This window comes from Balaenoptera physalus, assembly GCF_965194825.1.
Source record: "Balaenoptera physalus genome assembly, chromosome: 15".
In the NCBI taxonomy this organism is placed as follows: Eukaryota; Metazoa; Chordata; class Mammalia; order Artiodactyla; family Balaenopteridae; genus Balaenoptera; species Balaenoptera physalus.
Window position 1 is genome coordinate 6,073,118 of NC_138894.1, and position 15,173 is coordinate 6,088,290.

At 38.6% G+C, this 15,173-nt stretch overlaps 1 protein-coding gene across 16 annotated transcripts in view; it reads right to left on the reverse strand.

Annotated features, from left to right (window-relative positions):
* TMEM182 (transmembrane protein 182) overlaps positions 1-15,173 on the reverse strand; it is a 391,383-nt gene that overhangs the window by 360,296 nt on the left and 15,914 nt on the right. For all 16 annotated transcript variants that reach the window (XR_014253831.1, XR_014253832.1, XR_014253833.1 and 13 more), the window contains one exon: positions 13,508-13,606. Coding sequence is in view for 5 of the 16 variants with exons in the window: in XM_082426407.1 (XP_082282533.1) it covers positions 13,508-13,606 (99 nt within the window). In the remaining 11 variants the exon portion in view is untranslated. The remainder of the gene's footprint in view (positions 1-13,507; positions 13,607-15,173) is intronic.

The following is a 15,173-nucleotide window of genomic DNA, read 5'->3' on the forward strand; positions in this document are numbered from 1 at the left end:
AGAACACCATACTCTCCTGGTTTGCTTCCTGCTTCCCTAGCTGCCCATCCTCAGTCTCCTTTGTGGGTCTCTCCTCTTCTTCCTGACCTCTGAACAACAGAGCAGCCTAGGGCTCTGTGCTTGGATCGACCTCCTTTCTCTCTACACTCACTCTCCAAAAGCTCTTATCTTGCCCCATGGTTTAAATATACCTCCATGCAATGACTGCCAAATGCACAGTTTCTGCTCAAAAAGCAACCTTTAACTCTAGACTCTGCGATCCAAAAGCCTACATAACATCTCTACTAGGTGTCCTCAACCTAACAGGTCTGAAAACTCCAAAGCTTCCTCTTAACAATCAACTCTACGCCAGCTTTCCCCAGCTCTAAAAATAGTAACTTCATCCCTCCAGTTGCTAAGGTCAAAAAGTGTCATCATTAACTCTGCTCTTTCCCTCACACCTCAAAATGAACCATCAGCAAATCTAGTCAGCTGTTCCTTCAGAATGTAACTAGATAAACTGAACTTCTGCTTCCAGGAAGATGAAGCAAACATACTTTTCCCTATTGTTTCTTTTAATCACAACTAAAATCCCTGCCGATTATCTATGAAACAAGCAGAAGAAGATTCAGAAAGAAGGAAGAGAAGAAGACCAACTAGGAAACTTGGAACCCAAGAAATGATGTGATGGTGAGTTCCCTGGGTTTTGTTTTTGCTCATTCATCCTATACCTAGAGCTAGGGGAGCCAATAACCAGGAAATGGCAATGGACACAGACAACAGCAGGCCCAACCGCCCTGCTAGGGAAATGCCAGAGAAGGAAGGGAGGTGGGACTTTTATCACCACAGGTGGTAATGGTCAGCTCCCATCCTGTGGTGTCAGTGGGGATGGAAAAGCAAGCAACACAGAAATGCCAACAATCACAGTCAAAAAATTCCCAACAAAAGCTGTTTGTCCAAAGAACCAGGTAAGGGGCTACCTATCAAAGCAGGAAACTTTTAGAAAATAACCACCTGACACCAAACACTGCAGAATAAAACGTTAGCCCCAACTCCCCTGTGATCAGCAAATACCAAGAGGGGAACCTAGTCTTTGACTCTTGATAGACTGTGGTAAGGTGCCCTCTCCCAACTCCACACACACACACACGGATGTATCAGAGAAAGCTGAATATGGAGTCAGGACTTTGATCTCTGCAGGGTAATGAGGTCACCGTTCACAGTGACAGTGGAGACCATGTGGGGAACCTGGACTTTCACCCCTACAAGGTGGAAATTAGACAGCCTTTCCCCCTGGGGTGGTATCAGAGGAGGCTTAGTGGAGATTCCAGGACTTTCATCACCACCCAGTAGTAATTAGGCTACCTTTGCATACCTACCATGTCAATGGCAACCATGGTTAAAGTTGTAATGATTCAATCCTGCCCTTCCTGGTCAGGATGGTATCAGTGGAAACATAGTGGGAAGCCAGAACTTTCACTACTGCCCAGCAGTACCAAGAAGAGTTCTCCTTATGTCAACACAGACTAAATGGGGAGCGTGGAATTCCATCCCACCTGATTTTATTGAGGCAAAGCCCACCCCTTCTCCTGCAGGAGCAGTATCAAAAAAAGCCAACCAAAACAGAAGATCTAGAGTCTCATAACATAATACATCCTAATTCCTGGTTTTAATTTTAAAAGATGATGAGTCATCCAAGAACCAGAAAAATCTCAACTTCAATGAAAAAGATCGCTCAATAGATGTCAATACAGGATAGAGATGTTAGAATTATCTAAGAATGATTTTGAGTGAATCATGATAAAAACGTCTCAAAGAGTAAATACATATATGCTTGACCCAAACTGAAGAGAAAACAAAAGTTACTGGCAAATAAATAAAAGATATAAAGAAGAACCAAAAGGAAAATTTAGAAACAAAAAATATAGTAGCCCAAAATAAAAACTCAGTGGATGATCTAAACAGTGTAGAGAGAGGAGATATACTCTAAAACACATATAAATCAAATGGAATGGCCTGGAATGGAATTTTTAAAAATTCAGGTAACCTATAGAAAGACAGGATAAAGAAAATAGAAATGAAAAACAGACAGAACAAATAGAAAACAAAAATTAAAATGGCAGGGTTAAGGCCCAACATATCAATAATAACATTAAGTATAAATGGTACAATACACTAATTAAAAGTCCACTTTGCCTTAATGTACATGTACCTAACAACAGAGTATCAAATTACATGAGGCAAAAACTGATAGAACTGAAAGGAGAAAAGGATGAATTCACTATTACAGTGGGAGACTTCAACACCTCTCTATCAGAATAGACAAATCCTTCAGGCAGAAAATCGGTAAGGACATAGCTAGACTCAACAACACCATCAACTGGATACACAGTTGCGGCCCTGGATGACACGGGTTTGAACTGCATGGGTCCACTAACGTGGAATTTTCTCAAAAAATATATGGTTGTCCCTTTGTAGCCACCAGGTCCACATCTATGGATTCGACTAACCTCAGATCATGTATTAAGTTTGCAATCCACAGTTGGTTGAATCCACAGATGTGCATCCTGCAGGTGCAGAGTACCAACTGTGGGACTTGAGCATCTATGGATTTTGGTACACCTGGTGGATCCTGGAAACAATCTCCAGCAGATACCCAGGGACAACTGTAATAAATATCTATAGAGTACTTCACACAACAGAAGCAGAATACACATTTTTTTTCAAACTCACATGAAATATTCACTAAGATAGACAACATTCTGGGCCATAAAACATAAGTTAACAAATTTAAAAGAACAGAATTCAAACAAAGTCTGCTCTCAGACCACAATAGAATTAAATTAAAAATAAATAACAGAAAGATAACAGAAAAATCCCCAAATACACAGTGATTATAAAACACACTTCTAAATAACACATCAATCAAAGAAGAAATCTCAAAAGAAATTTAAAAAATAGCTTCAACTAAATGAAAATGAAAGCACAATTTATCAAAATGTGTGGGATGCAGGGAAAGCAGTGCTTAGACGGAAATTTATAGCACTGAATTCCTATATTAGAAGAGAAGAAAGATCTAAAATCAATAATCTAAGTTTCTACCTTAAGAAATTAGAAAAAGCAAAGCAAATTAAATCCAAAATAAGAAGAAGCAAAGAAATAATATGAATTAGAGCAGAAATCAAGAATTTGTAGAAAATCAATAGAGAAAATCAACAAAACCAGAAGATAGTTCTTTGAAAAGATCAGTAAAATCAATGTCTCTAGCCAGGCTCTCTAAGGAAAAAATAGAAAGGACACAAACTGCTAACATCAGATATGAAAGAGATGACATCACTACAGGTCCTGTAGACATTAAAGAGGTAATAAAGGAATACTATGAACAGCGCTATGCCCCAAAATCTGACAATGTAGTTGAAATGGACTAATCCCTTGAAAGACACAATCTGCCAAAACTCAAACAAGAAGAAACAGACAATCTGAATAAACATATATACATTACAGAAATTGAATCAGTAATTAATAAACTTCCTAAACGGAAAGCACTAGGCCCAGATGGGTTTACTGTTTATTTCTATCAAACATGTAAGGAAGAAATTATACCAATTCTCTACAATATCCCAGAGGAAAAGAAGCAGAGGTCATATTTCCTAACTCATCCTATGAGGTCAGTGTTATCCTAATATCAAAACCAGACATTACAAGGAAAGAAAACTACAATCAATATCACTCATGAACACAGATGCAGAAATCATCAACAAAATATTAGCTAACTGAATCCAACAATGTACAAAGAGAATTATACACCATGATCACGTAGAATTTATCCCAGGTATGCATGGCTGCTTCAACATACAAACATCAGTTTACGTAAAACCATCACATCAACAGGCTAAGAGAGAAAAATCACATGATCGTGTATCAGTAGATGCAGAACAAACATTTGACAAAATCCAACATCCATTCAGGATAAAAACTCTCAGCAAACTGGGAATAAAGGGGAAATTCCTCAAGTTCATAATGCATATTTACAAAAACCCTACAGCTAATATCATTCTTTTTTTTTTTTTTAAATTATATGTATGTTTGGTATGATGTTAACTGTTTTTGTTTGTTTGTTTGTTTGTTTTTATTTATTGATTGATTTATGGCTGTGTTGGGTCTTCATTTCTGTGCGAGGGCCTTCTCTAGTTGCGGCAAGCGGGGGCCACTCTTCATCGCGGTGCGCGGGCCTCCCACCATCGCGGCCCCTCTTGTTGCGGAGCACAGGCTCCAGACGCGCAGGCTCAGTAATTGTGGCTCACGGGCCTAGTTGCTCCGCGGCATGTGGGATCCTCCCAGACCAGGGCTCGAACCCGCGTCCCCTGCATCGGCAGGCAGATTCTCAACCGCTGCGCCACCAGGGAAGCCCTAATATCATTCTTAATGGTGAGAAACTTGAAGCTTTCCCACTAACATCAGAAATAAGACAAGGATGTCGCCTCTCACCACTCCTTTTCAACCACACTGGAAATCTTAATTATGCAATTAGATAAGAAAAAGAAATAAAAGTTATATATATTGAGAAGGAAGAAATAAAGCTGTTTTTGTCTGTAGATGACATGATCATCTAGGAAGAAAATCTGAAAGAATCCATTAAAGACTCCTGGAACTAATGAGTTATTATAACAAGGTTGCAGGACACAAGGGTAATATAGAAAAGGCAATCGATTTCCTCTATACCAGCAATAAACAAGTGGAACTTGAAATTAAAAACAAATGCCATTTACATTAGAGCCCCCTAAAAGAAATATTTAGGTATAAATCTAACAAAATATGTACAAGATTTATATGAGGAAAACTACAAATCTGATAAACAAAATCAAAGAATTAAATAAATGGAGAGATGTTCCATGTCCAGAGTAGTAAGACTTAATATTGTCAAGCTGTCAGTTCTTCTTAACTTGATCTATACATTCAATGCAATTCCAATAAAAATTCCAGCAAGTTATTTGGTAGATATAAACAAACTGATTCTAAAATTTATACGGAGAAGCAAATGACCCAGAATAGCTAATACAATATTGAAGAAAATCCAAGTTGGAGGACTGGTACTACCTGTCTTAAAGACTTACCATAAAGCTAGCGTGGGGCTTCCCTGGTGGCGCAGTGGTTGAGAATCTGCCTGCGAATGCAGGGGACACGGGTTCGAGCCCTGGTCTGGGAGGATCCCACATGCCGCGGAGCAACTGGGCCCGTGAGCCACAGTTACTGACCCTGCGCATCTGGAGCCTGTGCTCCGCAACGGGAGGGGCCGCGATAGTGAGAGGTCCGCGCACCGCGATGAAGAGTGGCCCCCACTTGCCACAACTAGAGAAAGCCCTCGCACAGAAACGAAGACCCAACACAGCCATAAATAAATAAATAAAATTTTAAAAAAAGCTAGCGTAATCAAGATAGTGTGGTATTGGCAAAAGAGCAGACATATATAGATCAATGGCACAGAACAGAGAGCCCAGAAATAGACCCACAAAAATATAATCAACTGATATTTGACAAAGGAGCAAAGACAATAAAATGGAGCAAAGAAAATTCTGCTGAAACAAGTGGACATCGGCATGCAAAAAAAATGAAACTAGATACAGACCTTACACTCTTCACAAAAATTAACTAAAAATGGATCGTAGCCTTAAAAGTAAGATGTAAAACTATAAAATCCTTAAAAAACAATATAGGGAAAACCTTGGGTATGATGATGGCGTTTTAGACACAACACCAAAGGAACAATCCATGAAAGAAATAATTGATAAGCTGGACTTCATTAAAATTAAAAACTTCTGCTCTGCAAGAGACAATGTCAAGAGAATGAAAAGACAAGCTACAGACTGGAAGAAAATATTTGCAAAAGACACATCTGATAAAACACTGATCCAAAGTATACAAGGAACTATTAAAACTCAACAATAAGAAAACAAACAACTCAATTTTTAAAAAATGGTCCAAAGACCTGACTTAACAGACACCTCACATAATAGAGCTCATATCTCCCCTGCCTCTGCTTCCCCAGGCCCCTTAGTTTCCAGCCTCTTTCCATGTTCTATGTTTCTCCGGGCACTTGTCATTTTCCAACGTACTATAAAATTGGCTTCTTTTATGTTGCTTTGTCTGCCTCCCCTCACTAGAATGGCAGCTCCACAAGGGCAGGGAATAGCACACCATCCCTCCCACAACAATCATCTGGCCCCAAATGTCAGCATGCTGAGGCTGAGAAACCCTGGTCTAAGCACCAGGAGGTGCCCTATCATTAGAGGGGATGTCTACTTCTGAGTGTGGCTGACAGCTCCACAGATGTTACCAGAAGCTTCTGTCAAGGCTGCAGCCTGTCCTCTGTGAAGGGAAGCAGACCCACATTGTTGTAAATAGCCAGTCTTGTTTATAGAAAGCAATTGTCCCCATTATTGGAGGGAATGACATAAACTGCCAACCAATCCTTAGATGCCCGTGACTAAATTGTAGAGAACGCAAAATAGCACTCCCTGAAAAAGTGATTTTTAATGACAGCTTTGATGCTGGGCCCTGGAACTGAAAAGCCAACGTTACCCTCAGGAGCTGCAGCCTGTGAAGCCTGAGCGAGCTGCCCTGTGGGCAGCACTTTAACCTGAACACAAGAGAGCCCACACTGGGGCCACAGATGAAAAGTCAGCAGGAAACCAGGAAGTACAGCCCCCCAGTAATATCACTCTGTGTCTGTGGTCATGGCTGCATGATCCCAAATGTCTGAATGAACAGTAGGAAATTAAGTGAATGTTAAGGTATTTCCAAATATCTAGGTACTTGACATTTGTGACAAAAAAAAAAAAAAGGACGAATTGTATTTTCCATTAAACTTTGCAGAGTATGCTTTTTTTTTTCTACACAACTAAGGCAGAGCAGAAGTATTTAAAACTATTTGGTGAATTTACAACAATGTCCAGAATCACCATATACGAACACAAAAAAATTGCTACATAAGATCCAGCTACACTAGCATAATTGATTTGTAAGTAGAGTTGGGACATGGGGATCCCTATGTGATTAGATTCCTATGACATGTTGATGTGTCTCCTCAATTATTTAAGAATTTATATTAACTCTTGACTCAAGTCTTAATTCATTTATTTGCTGTTTAAAGCTGTGGTGTATAAGGGCACTCATTTTTATGGTTTATCTTGCCTTGCAGCGTGAAGCACAGGATTGTTTTGTGAGGACCTGGTGCTCTCTGCAAGGCTGTGCTCTTTTGGTTGCTATTCCAAGTCCCAGAGTTGGCTAATTGCAAAGGTCTCCGCTTCTTCACTTCTCGTCCCCCGTGGACACCCAGTGTGGGGTGTCACGTTCCTTTCATCGTGCTGCTCTGCCCCCCTTTAGGAGGATGGCTGCCTTCTGACCTCTCCTGGGAGAAGAGGAGGAGGAAGCCTGCGGTAGGGCTTGGCTCTCAGGAGGATCAGGTGACAGAATGCACAGGAAAATGGAGGGGAAAGGCATTGCCACGAAGAGAGAGCAGGGCCCTCAGGCTCCACCCAAGGGGACGGGCCGTGCACAGAAGTGGGACACAGAGCACAAGGTCTGGAAGTCTCAGGCCAAACCAGCAGGGCCTGTGGGTTTATAGTTCAAAGGAGCTGACTTTATGGGCCTCTTTATGGGTCCTTGGTGGGGAGGGAGCTACCAGGAGCCACCAGAACTTCTTCATTATCAGCATGTTATCCAATTCCTTTTTGCCCCCTTCTCGTTCTCATTCACTCTACACCTGCACTGAGGACCACCACGTCTTTCCCAAGACTCTCACCTGTGTAGGCGCCTCTGACAACACACCAGTCTGCCCATCGGCTTGCTTCTCAATACCACTTTCTCCTTCTCCTTTCTGGACTGTCCTCGCTTCTTTCCTTCTCCTACGTATAACGGATATTTTACCATCTCCTTTCCTATGACATCTTTTCTTGAAGATTATATCTGATATCAAAAACCATGTCTGCAATTCCTGATCATTATCAGTTGTGCTGATTAATGTCTTTTAAAGTAATCGTCAGTTCTGCACATCAAGCTCCTTGTTGAATTATTTCAAACTGGTATTCCACCATCAACCCAAATTTACTGTGTCTAAATCCAAACTAAATCCCCATCCTCCACTTCAAAACACGCCACCTCCTCCTGATTCTCATATTTCTATCCTCCCTACCAAATTTTCTTGAAATAATTCACAGTTCAGTGCTGGTTGGCAAGCAATTTGGTACCTTGGCACAATAACGATAATGCAATTTTATTCCTATCTTTTGATTCACCACCATTCACATTTATGAAAACATAATCCGAAGAACCAAAACAAATTATGACAAATATAACACACATAAAATCATATTTAATGTGGAGGTGGCAACTAGCATTTAAAATCTGAGAAACTATTAGGCACAAATATGGAGACATATGTGCTGACGTAAAAATAGAAAAGTGAGATATACATTTGCAGTTATAATGATTAAAACAATGTACAATATGCACGTAAAAAAAGACTGGAAAGAAATACCCTAAAATAATATTTATTGTCTGGAGGAAAGTGACCATATTACCTTGATTGTATGTTGTTTAAACTGAATTGCATCTTGTTCAAAAGGCAATGTCTTCATCGTCCTAGATTCCTCCAGCTTTCTTTTGTTTGGCTACCAAGTTTTACATTTAACTCTTTAAATATCATTTCTATCCATCACTCCCTTTTCACCTTTGCTGCCTCACCCTTGTCTTGCCCTGATAACTTCCAGGCAGGATTACGATGCTGGTCCCCTGAGGAGGCTCCTCTGGGTTGATCCATCAACACTCCCAGCCCTTCTCCCTTCTCCTCCTCTGCCACAGAGGCTAGAAAGCAAACAACTCCACATCCCAGCCCAGCAAGGCCCTGTGACACAGTTCCAATGAAGAAAGCATTGGCAGAAATCTACGGGAGAGTTCTAGGGACATGTCTGCTCTTCTGAAGATGGAAGAACATGACAGGGGCTATCCACCTGCCAAGGATGGTGGAAGAAAAGGTCGAAAGGGCCTGGGTCCCTGACAGCATCATTACAGCAGCTGCTTCTGAACTTCTTATTGTGGGAGAAAAATAGCCCTTATGTTTTAGTTGCTGTTTGTTTTCTGCTACTTCCAGCTTGATGTGCTGCTGACTAATATCTTGCCTAGCTGCTTTCCTGCTTCTAGTCTTACATCATTCACATCACCCTATAATTTTTATGAGTGAAGGATGAACAGACCAGAAAAGAAAAGCAAATAAATAAATATTGACAATAAAAGCAAAGGACAGCTGACACGTGAAAACAATGTTGAAGACCTAAAAAATTATAAAAAATATGAAAAAAAAAATGTTTAAGAGTAACCACAGTCCATTTAGTAAAGGTTTAAAACATTCCTACACACATCCTTAGTTACTCAGGGCATCAGTATCAGCACCAGAGTACAGCACAGTTAGTGGAGACTCTCAAGAAATATTAATTCTACAAAAATATTCAGTCTACAGTGGATACAGTGGTGAGTCAAACATAAAAGACTTCACAGCAGTGGAGCTTAGAGTTGAATCGGGAAGGAATACATGAACAAAATAATTATGCAAGTAAATGATTAAAATCTGTGCTACAAATTATCAAATTAAAGCATGGTTTTTATAAAGGAGAACCTGGTCTAGTCCAAGTATTAGTGGGGATGGGGGACCAGGCGCTACACTAAGCTCTGGTGATATAAATTTGAGTAGGATACATTCTGTGCCTTTGGGGAGTTGCAATAAATAATTAAGAAGCCCAGTAAACAAACAACTAGAGTTAAGTACAAGGAGCACTCTGATGGGTGTGATCAAAGGCTATGGGGACACCGAAAAGAAATGACTGATTCACTCAAGGATTGAGTTACCTTGAAAATTAACCTACATTCAGTACATCATCACCAAGTGTTACCAAATTAATGAACTATGACTGAATTTAAGCATGAAACAAACCAGAAAATCTAAATTCTGACATATCAAAAGGTAATGAAATTGTTTAATGGACTTTGAAGCACAGTCCTAGCTCAGAAAATAATTCTGAGAATTAGATCACCCCCTCTAAGCTTGGTCAACCATCCAAATGACTAGATTTGAACCATGACTGTACCCATCTGAGATTAAGACAAAAATAGAGGAAACAATGAATTAGACCAGACTGTATACACAAGTCAGGATCAGACAGAAAGGCAGAAAAAGCCAACATAAGTTTACTCTGTTCTTTTATTGAGATCCAACTAAAAGACTTATACTTAAAAAGATTTAAATACTAAGAACTAAAATCAGCCTTTTCATTCACTGTAGTTTATAAGATTATCAATAAACACCCAGAGACTTGGACCTTACATTAGTTCTGCCAGTGATCAGCTGTGTGAAGACAGAATCACATGGTTTCTCTGAGTCTCAGCCTCCTTATCATGAAAAAGAATAATTTCATCAGTAATATCCAATAATTCTAAAATAGACTTTCCAGAAAAACCATCCACCACTGTATCATTTTCACTGATTTCAAATATTGGCTAACTGTAACTGTAAAAAATCAGGAGAATACAAAGACATTTTACCAATAATTTGCCAGGCCACGATACATCAGATTTCACAAACAATACTTTGAATTTTCCTAAGATAAGCTGGCAAATGTATGATGCCTGATAATTAAGAAGCTATGAAGCCAAAGAGTAGTTCTGGAGTCTAGTGAAGTCTATGTGGCCTCATTAACCAGGAAGCACACACTTTCAACCAGGTGGAATCTTTTTGATGAAATCTATGTCCTTCTCTTGGATAAAGGAAACAATAAAATAATCACCCAAATATAATGTCACATATCATTGTACAGTATTATGAAGATAAATGAAACTTGCATATAGTATTTCTGCTGTAGGACATACCTCTTCCCACCTCAGTCATTTTTACTTAGAGTGTTTGATAAAGTTGCTTAAAGTGAATAAGGAGTTACAATATGTGTGCCAAAGAGGAGTTTGACAATTTAAACAAAATGGAATACAGTTTTGTCACTAGATTCAAAAAATGACACGGTAATTATATGTAATGCCACATAATAATCCTAATGTAATTGCAGTGTAATTTTTCTGACATGCATTTACTATCCTTCTCCATTGTAATTATTATGCACAGATAACGTTACCTTGTTTTTCAAGTTCTCCACTATCTCCTTGAGGTGCAAACTTTTCAAATATGTAGATTCATTTTTAAATATATGGTACTTACAATACCTATCTTATCACAGGACCTCAACATATGAGTATCAACAACAGCAATACTAATATTTATGCAAATACCTAATGTTCCAGAAAGAATGACAAGGAAGGGGTACCATTTTCATAATTTTTTGTAATGTAACTTTTTTGTAACTTTTTGTAGTATATGATAAAATGGTTTGGGACTTCCCTGGTGGCGCAGTGGTTAAGAATCCGCCTGCTAATGCAAGGGACACGGGTTCGAGCCCTGGTCTGGGAAGATCCCACATGCTGCGGAGCAACTAAGCCCGTGAGCCACAACTACTGAGCCTGTGCTCTAGAGCCCGTGTGCCACAACTACTGAGCCTGCGCTCTAGAGCCTGCGAGCCACAACTACTGAGCCCACGTGCCACAACTACTGAAGCCCGCGCACCTAGAGCCCGGGCTCTGCAACAAGAGAAGCCACTGCAGTGAGAAGCCCGCACACTGCAACAAAGAGCAGCCCCCGCTCGCCACACTAGAGACAGCCCGGGTGCAGCAACGAAGACGCAACACAGCCAAAAATAAAATAAATAAATAAATAAATAAATAAATATTTTTAAAAAATGGTTTATCCTGCTCTTCCCATGCCATCTGTTCTCTCGTCAGTGAGAGGGTCCGTGTCATCCACGATGTAAGAGGGTCTGGCTAGTGTGAATGAGGTGTCTCATGAGGTTTTCAATGGGAAAAGCATCTCCGCTGCACACGCTTCAAGGCTGACAGCCACAGACCCTCTGAGCACACGCAAGCCTGGTGGACAAGCACAGCTGCGTCCTCACCCCTTTTCCTATCCGGACCCACACCCGCTCCATAAAACGTCATGTTAATGATGTGATATAAGCAGATGCTACAGCTTTGACAAACTCAGAACAAAATTATAATGTGTGGAAATACAAATTTTACATAAAGATGAAAAAATGGATGAATGATGTAAAAATCCATTAAGTTCTGTGATGGTTAATTTTATGTGCCAACTTAGTTAGACTATGGTGCCCAGTTGCCTGATCAAACAGTAGTCTAGATGCTGCTAGCATCTAGCAGCAAAATACCTAAAAAAGGTATTTTTTTAGATGTGATGAGCATTTACTATCAGCAGACTATAAGTAAAGTAGATTATCCTCTAGTATGAGGAGGTGGGCCTCATCCAATCAGTTGAAGGACTTAAGAACAAAGACAGGTTTCCTGAAGAAGAAGGAACTCTCCCCAAGATTGCACCACAGATATTCTACCCGAGTTTCCAGCGTTCAGACTCAAGACCACAACATCAAGTCTTATCTGAATCTCCAGCTGCAGGCTTGCTCCAGATTTCAGACTTGCCAGCCTCCACAATAGTATGAGCCAATTCCTTAAAATCTCTCCATCAATCAATCAATCAATCAACCTCAATCTCTCTTTGTACACACACACACACACACACACACACACACACACACCCCATATATAATCCCTTACTGATTGTCCGGAGAATCCTGACTAATACACATTTATTCAGAATGTTAAATATATTAAGTATCTTCTTTGAAAAACAGATATTTTTTGGCTTTGTTTATGACATTGGTAAATTCTGTACCAACCCTAGTTTTAAGGTTTGGATAAACAATATTAAAAACTTCATGAAACCAGCTGAGAATAAAGCTGACATACTGAGCTTATGTACTTTCTAAAATTAGATTTGTGTACTATATATTGTGTACTTTCTATAGAAACTTAGTTTATATATTTTCTATAGAAAAAATAGTATGAAAACATGAAAGAATTCAGGTAATCATGACTCCTAGTTAATGACATCAGACTCTACTTCTTCTATGGGATATCACACACAACAAAGTTCAATCATTTTGTAGAAATACAGTAGCATAATCATATTCTTATGTGTAACAACTGCAAAAAAATGTTTTAAAATCAGGGTGTATATTCCAATATTTTCCATTGTAAGACCAGTTTTACATCTTAAGGAGCAGTTCTTCCTGATGTACACCACTACTTTCATATCAGAAAACACACTTTTAAAAAAATTATCTTTATAAGTAGAAAGCAAATTACAATGGCTTTAATTTTAGACCAAAGTTGTATTTTATTAAGATTATAAATGGTGTTTTAAAAATGGCATCTTATTATTTTATACATAACAGACTGGTATCAAAAAACATGTTGAAATTATAAATGTTAAATTATTTTTTAATCGCCCACAGAAATGCTGTGGTGGGCATCTTTCAGAAAGACAGGCCCCTCTCAGAGGCCCTCTGAGGAAAGAGGTACTTACTAACTGCAGAGTCATAGGAGGTCGAGTTGTGCTCTCCTCTCATGAAGGGATATGGCGACAGGTAAGCATGCGTGCAGTTCTTCAATGGTGGCTGATTGGCTAGGAAGGAGAGCAGAACAAAGGTATTTGTTACTGAGAAGGTGAGTGAAGGTTTGTTCCTAACAGAAGAGAAATACAGGATCTGGGGGTACACAAGCAAAATAAAACTATAGGTTAGATCAATAAATTCAGAGAATTATTGAATAAGGGAGGAAACTTCCTTAAAAACCTCATATGGTAAAGCACAGGGGACCTGGAAAGTGGATTCATTTAAAACATCTAGCTCATGACCTAATTCAAGGGAGAGAATGCCCTTAATATCACCCTAAAATTGAAAGCACCAGATTTCATTCGTTTTCACAACTATATTCTCCAATTCCTAACATAATGCCTAGCACATAGTAGGTATTCAAAAAATAGTCATTTAAAAATCTAATAAATTTAGATTTAACCTTGATTGGTTCTAATTAATAGAAAATTTCTTCTATATTCTATTTTCAGGGAAAAGGTGTAAATGATAGACCATACAAGTTAATAATTCAAGTACATTTTTAGCATTTGAAGAAACCACAAGAAAGAACTTTAATGTTGTTTGACATCGTGAAGATTTCATCATATACCCTCTAAGGAGTAAAATACTCTTTCCTTCTCTAAGTCTTGGCAAACTCTTCCTCTTGCAAAGTCTGACCTACTCCACTTTACCAAAGTCTAAATAATTTTCATTGGCAGATCACATGCTTATTCTCCTCCCCCAAATGACAATCAGAAACTCTATGAAATATTTCTCTCAAAATGCCATTTCATCATTACTTTGTTCCTTTTACATATGCCATTTACCGTTGACTCGTCTTCTGTGATCTCATATTTTTATGTTATATTCCATGATCTTGACTATTGTTTAAATACCATACTTTGATTTATCACAGGAGTATTTTGATAAGAAGACTGATAATTTCAACCCACAATAAGTTTGAAGGTAATAAACAGTTCTTTCATTGCTGGATGCAATAAGATAAAGGCTAGCTATTTTCAGTGAATTGATTTTCAAAGATTAACACAACATAGGAAAAGCAGTTCAAAGAATGCATCATATTTTTAAGGAGCTATTCTACTTCAGAAAAGAACTTTAAAGTTTCTATGAGAGAATGGAAACATCAAAAGCAAAGCATTTCTTAATATTGCCCACAAACTTGGTTTAAGCCCAAATAGAGCAAGCTTTCATCTGCCACTGCTGATCATTGTTTTGTTATAAAGAAGATTTTTTTAAACTTTGAAGCTATTAATATAAAATAATACATCTTTAATTCTGGATTTTTAAACTTGGGGTTTCAAGCCCCAAAAAATAGCCAAAAAAAATAAAAGCATTTATTTGCAACATAGCAATAACAGACACTCGAAAAAAATACTATAGATAATATCTGTTTTGTTTATTAGGGTTGGTATATTTTAAACATGAGCAAGGAAACAACGGATTATTCAATTTTGCCATAAATATTCAGACTCCAATTTCATGTTAGAAAATAATTATTCCTATAGCCATGTCTACTTAATAAAAAGGAATCACTTTATGAACATTTGGAAGATATCCTATTGAGATTCTACAACTAAGAATCCAATCCTATTTTAT